Source organism: Platichthys flesus, chromosome 6 (genome assembly GCF_949316205.1).
Source record: "Platichthys flesus chromosome 6, fPlaFle2.1, whole genome shotgun sequence".
NCBI classification, from domain to species: Eukaryota; Metazoa; Chordata; class Actinopteri; order Pleuronectiformes; family Pleuronectidae; genus Platichthys; species Platichthys flesus.
The window spans coordinates 22240590-22259727 of record NC_084950.1 but is presented as its reverse complement, the minus strand read 5'-3'; the positions used below and the strand labels follow the sequence as shown (position 1 = coordinate 22259727).

The window sequence follows — 19138 nt, the reverse complement described above, 5'->3', positions numbered from 1 at the left end:
ATTAGATTTCACTAGTGAAAGGTCAAAGGGCATGGTGGCCTCATATGGGTCTGGAAAAAGAAATCTATACACTGACACTGCATTGTGTGGGTTACAAATCATGATAATTCTTGTGCCATATGAAACAGAAATTTACAATCAAAACTCTTCATTCAGATTCAAACTAATTGCCATGGAAAACAAGCAATTAGATTTTTGTGTGACAAAGTGAAATGATTTGCTTTGTGAATGGACCCTTTCTTATTCTGCCTGCTACTTATGTTAATAAGGAAGTATATTACCCTCCAAGATCCCCTCATATCTTAAGTTTTAAAGTTACGCAAAGCAGTGTCACGCCAAGCAATGTTACACAAAGTAACATAAAATACCAACTTTGAGATGAAGTGATGATGGTATAATTTTTTTTCTTTCAACCTGCTGCTTTTGATTTACATCAGTCAGGCAAAGGCTCCATTACAAAGTTTGATTATTCATCTATAGCACAGGGGTTGTGTGTGTGTGTGTGTGTGTGTGTGTGTGTGTGTGTGTGTAATATGCTGGCTTTGATGTTTGACCTCTAACGTCATAGAAAACACTGATCCTGAACATCAGTCCTCTGCTGCCCACAGAGAAAATGAAAGGCAGTGAATTGAAGCCTCTCAACCATGTGACAATCACAGTCCGTTACACCGGGCTGCTATAAAGAGCGGCTCAACCTACAGAAGTAAAATATCCTGAGCACTGGAGGGTCCTACACAGCTTCGGGCCAGACTGTGATCTGAAAGATGCAGGGGTCAGGTCACCATGGACATACCATGAGTTCAGGCAGCAATGGAGGACATATTCACTTCCTTTCATACAGTCTAATCACACTCAGTGTAGAAATACTCCATCACAGGTATAAATCAGCAGATTAAGATTCAAACTAGAAATAACAGAATGGACAACGTTATAATGCAAAACTTGGCAGCCATGAATTTCATTAAATTGTTTGTTTGAAATAATTGAAAATCTGTGTAATAAGGACAATCTCAGATTAGATGGGAATTTGTAAGAGTAGGAACAACTACACACTGATTTTTATCACAAGCCCAAATTGTTGGGAGCCACTGGTTTAATATTAAACAACGTTATATGTTATTAGATTATCGTTTGTTTTTGTAAAACATTTTAAATTAAAAGGTAACTGTAAACATTACTTTTCAAATATAGTGTAAAAAGTAGAAGATTTCCCTCTGAAATGTAGCTGTGACTAGCTAACACATGACATTAAGTGTTAGTAGAGTGCCACTGGATTTACGACATAAAGGTTTGAGGGTTGGTTCACTACAATCCTTAAAAGAGGAAGAACATCAGTGCAGGAAAGAGACATGAAATGAAAGTGTAACTAAAAATAGAACACTGAGATAACAGTCAGTCAACATTAAGCCTGACATCACACACAGGAAATTCACTATGATAAAAGAATTACCCAATACAGATCACCCTCTTGTTTTTCATATGGGTCATATGGACCCAAGAAAGCACATTCCCATCATCCTTTGCTCATGGTTTGATTAAGACCAGCAGACCTTGGCTCCGTTTGTCTTGGACGGAGCTGTGGCGGTCTATGGATGAACACAGAGCCGAGCTGCTGCAGACACAGTTCAGAACCGAGACAGCGGCATAGAGAAAAGCACTCTCAGGGAAATGACCTCAACTTCTTTTGTTTTTCATGCAGATCACAGAGAGAACAGAGTCCCTGAACCGCTCACTGAAGAAAAGGTGACTATCCTGATTGCTCTTAGGTGTAACAGTGATCATTCTCTAACTGTTCCATCAAACTGAATTATTCTGGATGTTTTGTGCATCCGTTTTGAAACATTTACCCCAAAAACCAGGTCACTATGTTTAGTATCTTTGTCAACATGTCAAACATGTCAACTATTTGAAATAAAAAGTGGTTCACAACTGACAGTAAGAAGGTTCCTGCTCCCATAGTGCAAAGACATGCAGACTGACGTTTGGTTGATGGAGACTCTAAAATGACTGTAGATGTGAATGGTTGTCTGTCTCTGTTTGGGGGACGTGATGTCTCTCAATCTCAGCTGGGATTGGCTCCAGCTCCCCCATGACCCTTAAAGGATTAAGCAGTATAGATATCAGATGGATGGATCTGTTCTAAAATGTCATCCTTTACCAGGAGTTCAATACTTCCTTCAGCAGAGGAAATTAAATTTAAATGTTTTTGTGCAGAGCAGCTGTTCTGCTGGGTAACCGTCCTCGCTACGAAGATAAACACTGATGAAGAGGGTCAGAGGTGACCTCTCCACCTCTCTCACTGCATCACCCTTCTCTGCAATGATTTATGGGTCGGCTAAACTCCGTCCAGATGCAGGCAGCTGTATTTTCACTGCTGGTGGGTGAGGTATGGCGGCTCCAGGCAGTCTGCAGCAGCTAGTTATCAGCTCTGAGCAGTTCTCGGCAGGAGTGAAACCTCTGTGTGGATGCTTTTATCTTAGAATGACTGTACCAGTCACCAGGGAGATTTACAGAAGGGGTGTGGGGTGTGTGTGTGTGTGGGGGGGGGGGGGGGGGGGGGGGGGGGGGCCTTTGACTCCAGCAGTGTTAGTGCTTCTGAGCAATAAGCTGAACAATACATCCTTCGGGCAGTAAGGGTTGTTTTTTTACATTTTTTAAATAAATTGAGATGTATAGAAACTTCCCCTCTAACTTTATTGCTGATGGTTAAACTCCAAACTGAGTCACATCTTCCAGTGGTGAAAGATGCAGCTCATAAAACCTATTGGAATTGTGTCATTTCATCTGCTCTTCTCCTCCATCAGAGGTGCACACAAAAAGTTGGCAAAGATTAAAGAGCCTCAGACATGTTGAAGCAAATTATTCACTTGACGAATGAGGTTCCTCCCCCAATGGGGAGAAATGACCTCATCCAGCAGCTCAACTCATATCCGGAGCTATAAAATGATAAAAGAAATGCAAGGGAGGAGGGTTTGGGTTTGGGGAAGGTGACTGTGGGGTTGAGTTTGGATAAAAGAATGAAACCTTTGAATCTGCAGAGAATGAGAGAAAATCATCACAGATAACATTTCAATATTGATAAACCCAGATTTGAGTCCACATGTGCTGGTCAGACTTAAAACTTCTGTGGTTTTGACTGAAATGTGAATGTATCCAACTGAGAAAGCGTAGAGAAGTGAATGGAGGTACTGATTTCCTTCCCTTTCATCACAACATTTTTGTTTTGGAGATGCCTGAAACATAAAAAGGCAACTGCAAGAAGTCTGAGGACCACAGAAGCTCAATTAGATTAAAATCTAATTAAAATCTTAGATTTTGATTAGCAGCATAAAAAATATATAGTTTTTAATTCATTGACTTCCATTCCGTTTAGCAGAAAGAATGTTAACTGAATATCGGTCTAGTCCTGCAGCTCTCTACGAAGTTGGGTCAGCCATTGGAGCTGGAATAAATCCGTGAAGATTTAACCATCCCTGTCAGTCCCTGTCAAATTTGCGAGAGCAAGGACTATAGAGAGCCTATCAGAACACAATTTTGTAATTCTTAGTGATTACATTGTTCAATCAACAATTTACTTCATATTGATAAGTTAAAAACATTTCTATTGCTACTTTGTTCTTAATTCTAAAGGGGTTCTGAAAGTTTCCCAAGAAATTAAATATCTCAGGCAGTATTAAGGTGAACTGTTACTTTACGGATGTTTTGCTATTTGATGGAATATCATGACTGGAACCTGAGTTTTAAGTTTGGATATTTCACTGATTGACACAAAATAAAGTTTGCATGCTATGGAGAGGAGTTTTGCCACGTCAGAATCATAACTTAAGGGAGTCAAAAGATTTTGTGAGGGTAAGAAAACCAACACATGATGAGGATCATGACTTAACTGGTTTCAGATCTGCATAACTGGGTTTAACTGCTTGCATTTGTTGTCTTGTTTGAATCAGTAACAGCTTTAAGAAGACGCAGCCTCTCATACTGATGGCCAAGATCGACGACAAGCTAGAGCAGTACGCCCACGCTGTGGAGGTCAGTTCACACACACACGCACACACACACACACACACACACACACACGAAAATGATGGTCATGGCTATGGTCACAGTTTATCGTTCCCCTGCTTTTGACTGTGAACTTCCTTTTACTAAATAGAAATCTATTGACAGAAAACAACTACACAACAGTTGGCTTTTGAAATCCATAGTCCTCAGAAGACTGGACCAAATGTCCTAACTGTCCAAACATGTCATCACCCCAGTCTCCACAAAGACAGACACACAGGAGTGCTCACACACAAAAGGCCCATTGATGGAGCTGATGAGTATTTTCATCAGCCCCCCCCGCCCCCCTCCTCCCCACTGCAGGTTGGTATTACATCATTCATCAGCAAACAACTTGACTCATTCAGTGGAGTGCACAGGAATTCAGGACGAGTTCAGGCTTATTGTGGCACCTGATTCACACCTGTTACACTGTCCAATCACATTGTTTTTATCTGAAGTCACACTCAAACACCTCAGAAGGAGCCATGTGTGATGCTGACAGTGCCCCCTGGAGGCTGCACTTATTATTGCAGGCACGTGAACGTGAACGTGTTGGAGTAAACAAACACGACATGGATTATTAATTTATTCCTAGAGTCCGACAGATTAGAGTTTGTCCTGAAAATGGCATTGAAGGAGAGCTCATGGGGTCAATAACAGAGGGTTCATCTTTTGGGCAGTAGGAAAGGATTCACATTGTTTACCTTTACAGCAACCATGTGGAAAAAAAATGGATAGAACAGAATAGAGCAATACAGTAGATTTACAGTTTGGACAGTGTGATAAATGAAAGATCTAAAGATATATATCGATTGGTGTATCTCTGGAACTAAATTGTCTACACCCTGCAGTGATCAGAAGCTGCTGAAGTTGACTTGAACCGTGGGACCCATCATTGTTTTAAACTAGCAGGGTACAGAAATAGCCCCGACCCGTTTTTTATGCTGGAATCAACACCTGGGCGATGACTTCACAGCTCTTCACTTCAGCATGTGTCAGGACAGATATATGACGGGAATAACCAGATGTTCAGAACTTTGTTTTGTCATTCTTCCGTTCCCTGTCTTTACTCTTCGCCTCAAGCGGTTCCCAGGATGATTAACAGCACAGTTAATGACCCGAGGTTCATTTCTGACAAGTGTTCATGACACACTTTAAAAAAGAAAACTGGTTCGACATAAATTCCAGTAAAAGTAGGCTTATCCTCCGTGAATCTGTTATTTATGTAAAGCACTGTTTAAACCCTAATCAAACAGTAATATCTTTTTTCGATGTTTTATATATAAATGTATATATATTTTTTAAACTATGACTATGACGTTTTGACTAAATGAAATCTGAACAAACACTAACTTTTGTGTTTATTGCGTTATACTGCAATGATGGTATTGAAATAGTTGGATGATGCAGATGATGCATAATCTAACCCAAAAGTTACATTTTAATTTGGAATTTTAGTCTTTTGGCTTATTAGCCTAATTTTTTAGGGAGATTTACAGCCACAAACGTTAAATTAAGAACATGAATAAGAGAACATTTTATATCGGAGTGTAAAACAAGCAATTCAAAAATAAAATAGAAATTAAACATTAATTTCACATCTGCACACGACCAATTTTGAAACCAAGGGTTCCCTTTAAAAAAAAATAGTTTTACTGTTTATATTGGACTTGAATAACTTTGCATAATGTTTTTCAACCAGGAAACTGTTCTTAATTCCTGTGGTTTTAATCTGTGTTGTTTGTTAGACACCACATCAGAATTGTGCTTCCTGGGCAGAAAAACAACCACACATCTGATTTCATTAGTTTACACAGAACTTATCCAGGTTTCCTGTTTTTCAGAACTCACAAGAGGCACGAGCAGTGAAGGCATCTCTGACCGACCTGCCCAGCTCACCTGAGGTCGTCGCCTCCAAGAAGAACCTGTTTGAGGCCGGAGAGGCCTGGAGCCAGGGTCCCGCCAAGGGAGCAAGTTGCAAGGTCAGAAAACCTACAGGGATGTGACTACTTCCTGCTCTCACACAAAATGTTCTGTGCTAAATGATGAACCTGGTGGCCCCGGGAGTGAAAGATCCAAACCCGTCATGCTTTAGTGACTCCTAGTGGCTTCACAAATGCATGCCATCACTTCCCAGACAACGTGATGAACTGGTGAATGGTAACTAGAAAATGAATAATAAACTGGCATAATGTCGATGGGATTTTCTACAACAGATTATGCCATTACAATAATTTAAAATCTGTGAACACACACATACACATCTGCCTAAAAGTGATTAATATAAGCCCTTTTCAGACTTGAATAATAACATATTATATACGTTAACAACTGATAAAGAGCCTGTTGCTGTGACACATTTATAAGACAAAATGTTGTAAAAAATGTAAATCAGAAAAAAGGCTTTAATCAGGCACCAACATAAATACTGAATGAATACTTCAATGGACATCCCAGTGACACCAGTGTGAAGAGATGTTAATAACTGTTGTGTGTAATGATTGAAACCAAACTCTAACTGAAGCCCAAAGAGGATCTTTCCACATAGAGATATAGACAGGGAGAATGAGCAGATGGACCTTGCTTGTTATGTCGCTGAACACATTTTCATCAGGATGTTCTCATTTTTCTACAGAAAATTGTGCCATCAGATATAAAATGATTACATATGAGAAGTGTAGGCAGGGAAACTAGTGGGTCAGTTTTAGGGAAAGAGGATAGTTTGGGTCAAAAGACACTTTTACAATGGTAGCATGTATAAAAGTTTTCTGGCAGATAGTGTTGACGGCAAACTTCTCCCATGTGAGCTTTTGATTCTATCAGTGTTCATTGCTCGCTTTTTTTCACCTGGAACTGAATTATCCTCCGACACGTCCTCTCCAAAATAATTGACCTGCTCATTAAATATTATAATATATTTATTTTTATGGATTAACAATTCCAGGAAACATTCTGAATCATGTACACACATATAACACAGGTGTAGTTTTCAGACATTTTACAGTGGAAAAATAAGAAAAGTCTGTCTCCAATCAGCTGTAACAGCTGCAACATAGTTAGAACGTGAACCTGTAGCCAACCAGTCTGTGCAGAGACAAACCAGTCAGCCTGTGGGGATCATGTTTGCCGGTTTGGCCGACCTCCGAGCTGCAGCGTCACCTGTCTACTTTAAATCCTGGGAGCAGATGTGAGAGTCTCACTGTATGTGTTATATATATATATATATGTGTTTCAACTGGAGTTCTCTGAGGTAAACAAACAAACAAACAGAGGTGTTAGTGAGGTTAATCAGCGCTTAACTCAATGTTTTAAGTTGGTTTACAGAGCACTGTTTTTAGTTTAAAACTGTTGAGGTTATATAACAGTAATCTTTTCTAGTGACATTAAATTGAATTGTTTAGTTAATATAAATTAATTTGTAATTATAAAACCTTTACTAAGTTAATAACAACACAGTTCCTATGGAAGTATCTGGTTGAGTAAACACATTTTTTGTCATTTATGAAATTAAATACGTTCAGTTATCTAAAAGATAAATTGTGTTTTCATCCAAAGCATTTACAGGATGAACAAAGCATGACAATTCTGTTATTTCTGAATCAGGACACTGATGGTCTGAAAGTGGGCGTTGCCAACCTGATCACCCAGTGGGTCAAAGGCCCCTCTGATGGCAGCAGACAGTCGTCCAGCAGAGCGACAGTAAGTCACCAACACAACACGAACATTCACTTTCCTCCGGTAACAGTCTACTGGCCCTATGATAGTGACCTGTCCCGGATGAAGCCCTTTAGCTCCACTGAGCTGACCCCAGGAGCTGAGTCCTGAAACTCAGCTGACTGCGACAAGACTTGTGTGATGTTTGGTGTGGGTTTGTGATGTGAGGTTTCCCACTTGTGGAGAAGCAAGATACATCAGCTGTTGAAACAGCCTGTTATATATTTGCCGTAACTTTTCTTTTAATTTCTTTGTTTAAAACAAATATCTTAATCATGACGTCCCTCATATCAGCAGCAAACATCTACCTAAGTGTTTTAAATTTGTCTAAAAGACTGTCTAGGAACAACTTGAAATCTATTTAGGTCAGAAAAATTAACTCGAACAAGTTTTAATTGAAATTGTTTATGTTTATGTATCTGGCATCAGGATCTACTCCAGAAAACAAAATAAAAAATAAATAAAAAGACTGTTCGAAGTTTCAAAGGAAGGCTGTGCATGATTTCTATTATTTTGTTCAGCCAATATATATCAAGCAGGGTAGGCTAAGTAACTGAAACACCTCTCAGTATAAAGCTACATGGTTCAACAGTAAACTACATCCTGGTCAACAGGCAGCAGGACTCAGAATACTAACCTGTTTGATTGTTGATTGACTCCTCAGGATGTGAAGCCTGGAGACGTGATGCAGAAGAAGAACATGTGGGAGGTCATCGGAGATTCTTCAGAAGGTCAAAAAGCCAATAAGGTAAATCAAACATCTTCTTTTTCACTTATATTAGTTCTGTCATTTTCCCTCAGCGCTGCCTCTAGTGCCTTAGATATGATATTGACATGATATGGATTGTAATTTCAATAATATTTGACTATAAAAGTAAGAATAGACTCTAACATCTAAAACAAATGATATGAAAAGTTAAAGTAACAGTTAAAGAAATAACAGACCAATAATATCAGGTAATAATTATGCATGCTCTCATTCATGATAACCATGTCATAACTTTTTATAATAACTAACTAAGTTTATATCTATATAACCTATGTTTTATCAATTTATTTAGCTAATTTACAGTCAAATATTTATTTTATTGAACAAAAATAATATTGTCAATGCCAGGATAAAACATTATCATTAATGTGAATTTGTGTTTTTTCTCATCAGGGATCAGCAGCCGGTAAAAAGTTTAAATTCATCGTCACTGGTCACGGCAAATATGACAAGATCCCCATGAACGACAAGAGTGGAAGAGAATTTATGAACAAACAGTCTGGTAAGTGACAGGAGTGTTTATCTTTGTTTTAGTGAAGCTAAGCATAATCCTTTAACTTTATTTACTACATTTAAATAACTTATTAAACTGACAACAGGCACCAACATAATTCTCCCCATTTGTTTCCAGAATAAGTTTGTTCTTTCCTATTTCTAGTGCGCATGTAGCCTGTAACTTTTAATCTTCAACCTGAAATTGTGGCTCAAAAATGGCGAGAAGAGAAAATTATTATATTTAAACAGACAACAGGTTTGTTTAAAAAACAGCAGTAGCATCTAATTGAACCAGTGCAACAGGCTAAAGACGCTAAAGATAATTTATATTCATATCTTTCTTTTTGACTCATGTCAGCCTGACACATGTCATGCACTGCACATTTTATGTAGAGATGATGTTGAGTCTGTCATTATAACAGTCATATTATACAATAATATTATTTGACTGTCACAGAAAATGGTTAAAAACTCCTCTAGTCATGGATTGACTGCTCATGTTTGACTGCTCATGTGCAGTGAAGCAAGAAGGATAAAATATCATGTTATATTACCAACTCAGTGTTCAACATTGCAGATTCACAAGAAGTACACAAGCACAGGGAAAACATTGCCTGGTGATTTTATTTGAAAGTGTCAACAGGTTTTGATTCAAAGGAATCACAGAAGATCTACCTGCTAAGGTTTACATTGTCAAAGACTCACTAGATTAAGCCACAACGCCTGCACACAATGGAAATCAGATCAGACATAATCCATCAAGTTAGAAAATAAAAATAGAAAAATACATTGCCCGCCCTGCTTCACAGTAAAACCACTCCATGTCTCTTGACCCTTAAACCCACAGTTCTGTATCACATTGCCCTCCATCACGACCGAGGCTGCTCTTCATCATTCACCTTTTCTACAAGTTTTAAGCTCAACTGCCTCCTTCAAGTCACAATGAAATCAATCACTAAGACGACTGCTTGACACTTTTGAAATATTTAGGACTCTTGTCTACTTCTCTCTACATAAACTACGCATAGACTGTGAAAGAAGTTTGGAATATTAACTACACAATAACTGTAGTTGCGCCCCTTGAGTTTGGGTTGTGACCAAAACCGAACCCTAATGAAGCGTGAACCATCTCACACCCGATGTTTAAATTATTGTCTATCCTGTCATTACCATCTCATTTTTATAAGATTTTGTACTCAATTCCTAATCTAATGTTTTCTTTAGCATTTGTATTTTACTCAGCTTATTTAGGTGTTATGCTCTCCTTAACTATTTAGAAAAGTGCATCATAGACAAAAGAGAATATCTTCATGTTCACTTAATTACATCCACTATTGCCACATTAAAGCTGTTATTGCTGACATGGAAGACAAGCTTTCCCTGTGTTGCACCCCTGCCAAGGTCACATAAAGGAATCTAGATGCTCCTAAAATGTTATTTCATTGTGACTTTAAGAAAGTTCATTCGTAAAAACATAACCACTTACACTTAAATAAATTCAACCATCATATCACTCCACATGTGCATCCGTTAACTAGTGAAAGGTCTTACCCTGAGGCAAGTAGCACCATTTTGAATAAAAGTGTTTTTTTGCACAATCCTTAAAGAGAAATTGAGATTTTCTCTGTCAGAAAATATATTTAGTCTATTTTATCTATTTATAAAGACACAGCAACCTAATTATTAATAATTTGCTTATAGTTGAGTTATTATTGTAAAAAATTATTGTTTTCAGTAAAATGTACTCTCTTGACACACACTGCATATTAATAAATCTCTGTCACATACATTTAGCGCCACAATAACCAACATGCTGTCTAATCTATCACTAACAGAACAGTCAGTAGTTATTTTGAACGTGTAAAGAAAGGAACAAATGAGAAGCTCTGAAATTACTTATAACATAAAAGCTTTAATCTGATGTGACCTCTGAATGACTTAAGACAAATGTCGCTCTCTCCTTTCAGCTAATCCACAAATACATTTAACACCCAGGCAACCAGTCACACAAATGCAACACAAAGAATTCGGTAAAGTATAAATTAACGGCCACATATTCTACAACACTGCCACAAACATCATTCAGTTTACACAGAGACTAACACTGACCACACCTGTACACAATTTCTGTGGCTAAGATTTCTGCACTGTACATTAAACATGAACTCTTTTGTCTTTACATTTTCATCGGGGCACTGAACATTAGATGCAACTTAAGGAACAGTGAACCCCCTTGCTACTCTATTAAAGTCTTTTGGTTCCTCGTCTTTAACTTTCCGCCCAATCAGACCCATTTCAAACACAGTTGAAATTTTGGTCACCGGCCTTGAAGCTGCCTCTTTTAGCCTTTTAGCGTCAAACTTTGGACTAAAGAGGAGCACAGGCAGCCGGTACGCAAATGAAGGTATCTCTGTTGGCTCATCCTTTTTCTCTGGCGTTTTCTCCTTCTCGCTTTTGTTTAACTCGATCTGCTGCATGATGTTCTCTTTGGTGGAAAACATTTGGAAGAGGACAGCTTCCCACATTACAGTTGCCTTGGGAGCTTCTGCGGTTTGGCTTGTGTGTTGAGTGTCAGGCCCGTCTTTGGCCTTCTCTTCACATTCCTTCACCTTATTCTGGTCCTGCCCAGTTGTCTCCTTCTGAGAGACATTTTCAGGAAATCTGGGCTCCTCTTGCTCCACTACCATGTGCTTCTTCAGTCGTGACCAACCACTCAGTTTTGATTTCACTCCTTTTGGCTTTTGTATGACCTTAAGAAGGGGTTCAGCTGGAAGGAGGGTCTCATCGCTTTCCTTTTTCTCAAGTACAGTTTTAACTACTGTCTTATCTTTTCCTTTTTCATCACTTTCTGTTGATGCAGTAGCAGGTGCTTTAGCAGGCAGAGCAGGTGCTGCCGTGCTTGGCTTTGAGCTTTGAGCTTCAGTTGCGATGGCAGTTACAGGTTTCACTTTTTGTTCTGAGACATCACCTTTTGCCTCAGTTACAGCTTTCTTCTCTACAGTCTGAACTTTATCTATGCCTAAAAGTTTCCTCACCGCCTTCAGAGGGTCTTGGACACCACCTTTCGGCAGAGGACCTGTGGTTTCTGGGGTTTTTGTCTTTGGTTTGATGTCTTTTTTAACTTGGGTTTCTTCCTTTTTCAGACTTTTCACATCTGGTTTTGGAGGTTTAGTCTTTGGTGTTTGTTGAATCACTGTTTCTTCTTGTACTATTGTAGCCTGACTAGATAGCGTACTTGTCTCTAGTGTTAACATTGTTCCTAAAGTGTCAGATGCCTCTGAAACAACAATTATAGGGATTGAAGGGGTGGTGGAAACATGCACCTCTCTTAGATGGGGTTCATCTACATCTTTGGGGGTGTCTTTCACTTTAGACACCTCAGTTATTGAAGGTTCTTTCACAGATGGTTCTTGACTCAGTGTTTTATCAACTGCTGATTCCTCTTTTTCAACTTTAACCAACTCTTCATTTGATGTCTTAGAACCTGTGATACCAAAGGCTGGAGAGTAAGTTTTGATGCCACCATGAGCAGTGTATTCTGCTGGTGTCAATCCACGATAGGCAGACTTATGAGCCCCCTGGGTTGGGGTTCTAGGTCTTTGAAAAGCAACAGATGATAAACCAGTTGGTGTTTTTGGTCTTTTGAAGCCAGGTGAGGTGGTCATAAGCCGCGATGCCTCAAAAGTTGGAGTCTTGGGCCTCTGACAGCTGTCAGAAGTTACTGCTGATGTTGTTGGCTCAGACGTATGAGTTTGATGTGTTTCAGGACCAGCTGGAGCAGTTTTGTTCTTTTCTGGGATCAGAGAAGGCTCTGATTTTGACCTTGTTATACTTTGTTGAATTGGTTTAGCTGCAGGTGTCACATCTGAAAAAATGTCCCCATTCAGTATTCTTTCAGTAGGCCTAGGCTCAATATTCATCGTGCTTTTGGACACAGCAGAAGCCAGTTTGGGTGTTCTTGACCTCTCTGGCTCGACAGGTATTGGTGACACAGCAAACAATAGAGGATTGGCTTTTGAAATTTCAAATACAGGTGTTGTTGCCCGACCCATGTGGTATGCTGGGGTTTTAGGCCGCCCTGTTAAAGTTCTGGATGTTTGGAACTCAAAAGTTGGTGCAACTCTGACTTCAGATGTTGGAGTTGCTCTTTTGATTTCCGATGCTGGAGTGTTTTTCTTTATTTCAGATGTTGGAGTGGCTCTTTTGATGCCAGATGTTTGAGTAGCTCTCTTGATTTCAGGTATTGGAGTGGCATTTTTGATGTCAGATGCTGGAGAGGCTCTCTTGATTTCAAGGGTAGGTGTTATAACTGTGTTGATCTCCGAAGTTGGTGTTTTTCGCTGGGGATCTGTGCCCAAGACAGAAGGCTGAGGTGTCTGTGCTGTGTCTCTTCTGACCTCAGATATTGAGGTCAAATCTTGTATTGTTTCTGTTGGTATTTTAATTTGAGGTATTGTGCTGCCAATAGCAGTTAATTCAGTTGTGTCATACACTGGTGAGGTCTTGGATGACTCATAGTACGATGTGCTTGCTGTGTACATTCTAATTTGAGGGACATCAAACATCGGTTTGGGTGACCTTGAGGGTTCAGTTGCTTTGAAAGTCGGACGAGGACTTCTTGATTTGACAAACGGGGTCAACACAGTGAGAGGTCTAATCAAAGCTTGAATTCCTGCAGTTGAATATGGAGCCAGACCTGGACTTTTGGGTTTTGGGTGTAGAGTTACTGCTGCAGCAGCAGGTCTTAGACCAGCTTGAGTTTCAGCAAATGTGGTAGAAGCTGTCAGTTTCACCTCAGCAGGGGACACTGTTTTCTCAGGCACAAAATAAGGTGAGACAGATATGTTTGGTACTGCCGGCTGTACGACTGGCCCCAGAGCTGGTGAGACTCCAGAAAGGTGGGCTGAGGATGAATATGAAAAAACTGAGGTGACATGCTGCGAGTATGATGGGAATGCCACTGTCGGTGGCGAGAACCTTGCTGCTCTGCCATAAGCTGCACGCTGCGGGTAAGGAGATGCAACATGTTGATACAGCGGCCTGACAGTAAACCGTGGAGCCAGTTGGACACCGTAGAGGTTGGATGGTGTCTCTGGTGTCCGGGGGGGAGTGGAGTGGTCACTGTGCTCAAGGTCAGGACTTGCTTCATTCACAGGGGAAAGGCTGGAGCGAAAAGGAGTTGTAGACTGCACTGCCTGAATAGAGGCCTTTTTCTTAGCAGTTCTCTTGAGGAGCTTCCGAAGCCGAATGTTGTCCTTTCCAGGCTTGGGCAGCAGCGGTGGAGGGTACTGCTGGGAAAGCAGGCCCGGATGGGTGACGGCATTGTAAGCGACAGCCATGAGTGCTGCAGCACTCTGTAGAGAAAAAAAGCAAAAACTGTTGGAAAAGATAGATTCACAGGCAGTCTTGCCAAAGCATTTGTCAAGTGTCAAGTTTTAAATTTCCAATTAAATCTGCTCCTCTACCCCTGGTATGTCTCTGTGCTTAACCAACATCTAACTGGATCACAAGAAAGTCTCAAAAACACCTTCAAATGGCAAAACAATATCTTTTAAAACTTTATGAACATTGTTGTCATGCTAAAATGGTTTAAATCTAAAGCTTTTCAAATGGTGACATAACAGCAATAATGTTTGGTTATTTAACATTTTCTTTTCAATTTTTTTTGCAGATTTGTGTCATGGAGATTACTGAGCAGGGGTCAACTCTTCACGTGGCCACCACCTCGATTTTATTTGCCATGAAAGATGACCACCCGAAGCAGCTCCACAACAGTTACAGTTATAATATTCCATTTATATCCAATAAAACATCTTCTATGACTCAGATGGACAAGCTCAACAGCTGAAGTCCAAAAGATCTGCTTCTCAAATGTCTTTATTATATTTGATTTCCTCATTGGTTTTGTATTGTCTGACGTTCTACTTCTATCATTGTGTACATATCTAGCTGTGAGCCTTAATGTTTCTATTTTTTCTCATTACTGCCAATAATTGATCCTTTTCAGATAGCATGTAGGGAAAGTATTTTATGTAGAAAGAGTTTACATTTTCCAATCATGTACGATTAAAAGACCACACTATGTTGTGTCAACTATTCTGCCATTACACTTTGGCTAAAGAACAATCTGAAACATTTCTGAGTTAATACCAATGGATGTTGACCATAATGTGAGGAAAATTGAAAGATTTGCTATCTTTTACATCAACCTTTATTATGTTTACACCTGATCTGTACAATCAAACTTCATGTCCTGCGTTTATTTTAGGTCAACTCACTGGTTCCTTTAGATCTCTTCACTGATTCAGCCATTTCCTATTAATGTCCATGTCCACACTGCTTGTGTTTGTTTGTAGCCACTTTTCTTAAATAAATTAAAACAATTTTCTACTTGAGCCTCACCTGTTTTTTCATCTCATTGTAGTTTATAGTAAAAGAACAATGCTCAATCTGCTGGAGAACTGAACATACATAACATCATATTTAGTTTCAGAGAAAAAAATCCCTGAAAGACTTTTTCTATCAAATCATTAGTGGAGCTTTATGGTTCTCAGATGATGATTACTGCTGGTTAAAGCATCTAATTTAATATAAATTGTTTAACAAAAGATGATAATCTAAAATATTTTAGGATAGTTTCTAAGTTGGTCAACTGGAGTTCGACACACACACACACACACATACACACACACACACAGGTATTGAGGATGACCCATGATGATCTTTAAAAAACCAACAGGAGCATGTAGCTCAACTCTTCCTGGATGATGTTACAGACTCTCAGCTGATCCTGGAAGCTTTTACTCTGCCTAATTTTAGTTTAAAGGCAGAAAGGAGGCTGGCCAAACACCTGCTTTCCTTTTTTAAGACTCCTAGCTTTTTTACAGGCTGATCACTTTCCCAATAGAGAGATGTGATGCAGATCAGATGAGGCATCTGCAGCTTCAGTTCCCTCCCAGGCAACAGAAACAATCTCCACAGAACAGTATTACATGAGACAGAAGTAAAAACTGACTTATTGAGTCTAACCATCAACCATCCATGTAAAACACGATAACTTTTACAGGCCTCTAGGGGGAGCTCTAAGTGGAAGTGAATGAGACCAGACCTATCGACAAGGAGAGGGTAAAGGGATCAATGTCTTTTTTTTATTTCACCTGGTCCTCAGTTAGAAGCAGCCATACAAATCATCAGGATTCATTCTCTGGGTCCATGAACTGTCACATGAAATGTTATAGTAAGTGGGTTGTTCATATGTTAAGCCCAAGATTTTGATATTAGAACTTAAAACCTGTCTCTATTTGGTACGATATCTCACAGTGGATCAAAGTATTGAAGTCTCAGACTGACTTACTTGACTTTATATACTTCAAAATTAACTTTTAAATACTTAAATTGTTTTTCCCCCAATTAGGTTTATATCAAGAAACTGCACTCCACCTAGGGAGAATCTTTTAGGCCCATTGGTAAGTGTACACTTTACAGACTGAGCCTTACTTGCACGGCTGGAGTGCAGTTATGTCACACCAGGGTCACTTCCCACAAACATATATACATATAGACACACATATATTTGTATATATATATATATATATATATAAATGCTGAAGGGTGAAAGTGAATGCAGAGCATGTGACCTCATGACATCACAGCCCCCCGACACTGGATAGGGCCTGAGTAATATTGTCACTCAATATACCCAAATTTCTACCTAATAACTTTATTATGAGATTATGAATGTTTCTGACCCCCCACTTCTGAGATCATGCAGTCTGTTCAAAACAACAGTTTAATATCCACACTATACTATGTATGTCGGCTCAGTAAAATGAAGGCCAGATCTGGTTGTGTTTTTCGACCCTCCCCTCCCTCAACCTCCTGCCTGCCTGACACATGAGAGTTCGCTCCTCCTTTTAAGGCTCTGGAAGGTTTGGTATTTGGAGCGCCTTCAGATTGAAAGTTCAAAAGAGGAAAGGGTAATAATAGATGTGTAATAAACACCAAGCAGCTCCACAATGGCCCCCATAAGTAAATGAATCCACCCCAAAAAGTTATTTACCTCCGGTGAAGATGTGAGGCTCACACACAAACACAGCAAACCACGAGTTTGGATGGAAAAGGAGGATCTTACCAGGTAAAAACTTGTTGCTGATGTTCAAAGCGGTCCAGGCAATATTCCCTTAACACAACAAAAAAGAACACTGATTCAAGTTCAATGTACAATTCCAAACCTAACAAGGTCAACTGTATTCCTCACAATTACACAACAGGAAACTATAACGTGATCATGAGTCACTCATGCCTCATTGCAGCCAGGACAGATAGTTGACAGGGCACAATGTTATGAAGCCACCGGGAGTAGAAATAATGTAAGGCTAACACTTAGCTCAGCCCTGCTGGTGCTTTAATCTTGCACTGAGGACAAGAATAAAAACACCCTGAGCTCTCCATACAGACATTAGACCTAAAGGCTGGGGGTTCTGAATTCTACAACAGCTTCACACTGACAGCTTTTCTTTGCCCTATCTAGAGAATAAAAGGTGTAATTATGGCGTGTTTACCTGTGCGACTGCTGCTTTGGGGGCGGCCGGCCGGCTGCTGCCTGCTTGTCCCAGCCCAGAGTGTTAGAGCGGCAGGTTCATGTTGAGCCCAACTCGACCCCCCTTCCTACAAATGGAAGGAACGGACGCCATTACAGTCCAAAAATAAATCCAGAGCCCTGTTAGCTCTTGAGAGTGACAGCGACGTTGTCCTGACAGCAGAGCAAGGCTTGGCGAGACACTGCGCAGCTCGACATGCCATGGGACCTTAGGTTTCACCACCTCAGGACTTTAAAAGTGGGGTCCGAGGGCCACCCAGGGGTCCTTTAAGGATCTGGGGCTCCTCTGTATATCAAGAAAGATGAGGAGGGGATTCATTTTGTAGGATTTGTATCCAATGGAAAATATAAAATTACCAGAATAATGGGATTAAGGTTGGACCAATTCACATAATATGTAACCTTTTTGGTCAGTTATTGATATCTTTGTTTTTCAGGATTGTTGGTGGTGTGTAGAGGAGCTAATGGTGGAGGTCCTGCATGGAGTTCTTAGAATCTTTGAGCAAGTTCTGAGGATTCTTAAAGCTGCTTTTCAATAAATAGGTTCTACCACGCTGTTGTTGGTCCAAAGAGCTACACTCCAAGATGCAGTGAAAAGCCAACCATCAGAGATGGGACACAATTATTGAAGACATGATATGAAGAAGATAAGAAGACAACTCATCTTCCTGACATTCATAGTGTATTACTTGATTTCGGAAAAGTAAAAGAAAATAGCAGATATAGTTTGAGGCATTAGGTATCCCTGATAATACCCAAGACAATGATTAACTTTTGGTCATAATTGGTCAAGTGTCACGGTCAACACTGAAAAAAGAGATACATAAATAAGGTTTATATTGATCAGAAAATGTTTCGCCATCACATGACATCATCTGAAAAGTGATGTCAGAAAGTAACAATGAAGTTAGAAAATAAAACCATCCATAGTCATAAGTCATGTTTCAAGGTATCTGCATTCTAAAGACTACAGACACAACCTAAACCTTTTATAATTAGACAAATACTTCATGATCATACGGTAGGAAGGACATTATTTCATGTAATGCATTGACTTCTGCATCCAATAAGAGACTGGATCTACATCTGCAGGACATAAATCTCTCCTCTGGAGATATTCATTGTTTAAGGTAATTTACCCCAAATTTACCAGATATGGTTTTTACTAGTTTACTATATGGTTTTTAAAAGTAATATCTGTTTAGATCTATTCGGATCTAGCGGACACAAAAAGAGCGCAGACAAGGAACACGGCAGATTGATGGCAGAAAAAGAGTTTCATTGGAATGTCCAAAAAAGGCAGGCAGGCAGGCAGGAAGGCAGGTAAACAGACAGGCAGGCAGGAAGGCAGGTAAACAGACAGGCAGGCAGGAAGGCAGGTAAACAGACAGGCAGGCAGAACTCTGTGGAAGGAGTTGAACCAGGAAAGTGCGAAGCCGAATCACACAGCTGAACGGACGATCTGGCGAAGACAGAGGAGATGAGCTGAGGTTTTACGGAGTGGAGGTGGAGTTGAG

General features: G+C 39.8%; 2 protein-coding genes across 2 annotated transcripts in view; one reads left to right on the top strand and one right to left on the bottom strand.

Annotated features, from left to right (window-relative positions):
• lsp1a (lymphocyte specific protein 1 a) overlaps positions 1-15412 on the top strand; it is a 35406-nt gene extending 19994 nt beyond the window's left edge. Inside the window, exons 7-13 of the mRNA XM_062389353.1 lie at positions 1700-1743; positions 3948-4029; positions 5889-6026; positions 7648-7743; positions 8423-8506; positions 8921-9029; positions 14694-15412. Coding sequence (XP_062245337.1) covers positions 1700-1743; positions 3948-4029; positions 5889-6026; positions 7648-7743; positions 8423-8506; positions 8921-9029; positions 14694-14716 — 576 coding nt within the window. The 3' untranslated portion in view covers positions 14717-15412. The remainder of the gene's footprint in view (positions 1-1699; positions 1744-3947; positions 4030-5888; positions 6027-7647; positions 7744-8422; positions 8507-8920; positions 9030-14693) is intronic.
• prr33 (proline rich 33) lies at positions 9629-17692 on the bottom strand. Its single transcript, XM_062389352.1, has 3 exons — positions 17584-17692; positions 17154-17201; positions 9629-14376 (listed from the first exon to the last, which is right to left on the bottom strand). The coding sequence occupies exon 3, from the start codon at positions 14359-14361 to the stop codon at positions 11236-11238; it is 3126 nt and encodes a 1041-aa protein (XP_062245336.1). The 5' UTR covers positions 14362-14376; positions 17154-17201; positions 17584-17692; the 3' UTR covers positions 9629-11235.
• Positions 17693-19138: the final 1446 nt, after the last annotated feature.

Coding starts and splice junctions, on each gene's coding strand:
- prr33 (XM_062389352.1), bottom strand. CDS start 14,361: ATGGCTGTCGCTTACAATGCCGTCACCCATCCGGGCCTGCTTTCCCAG.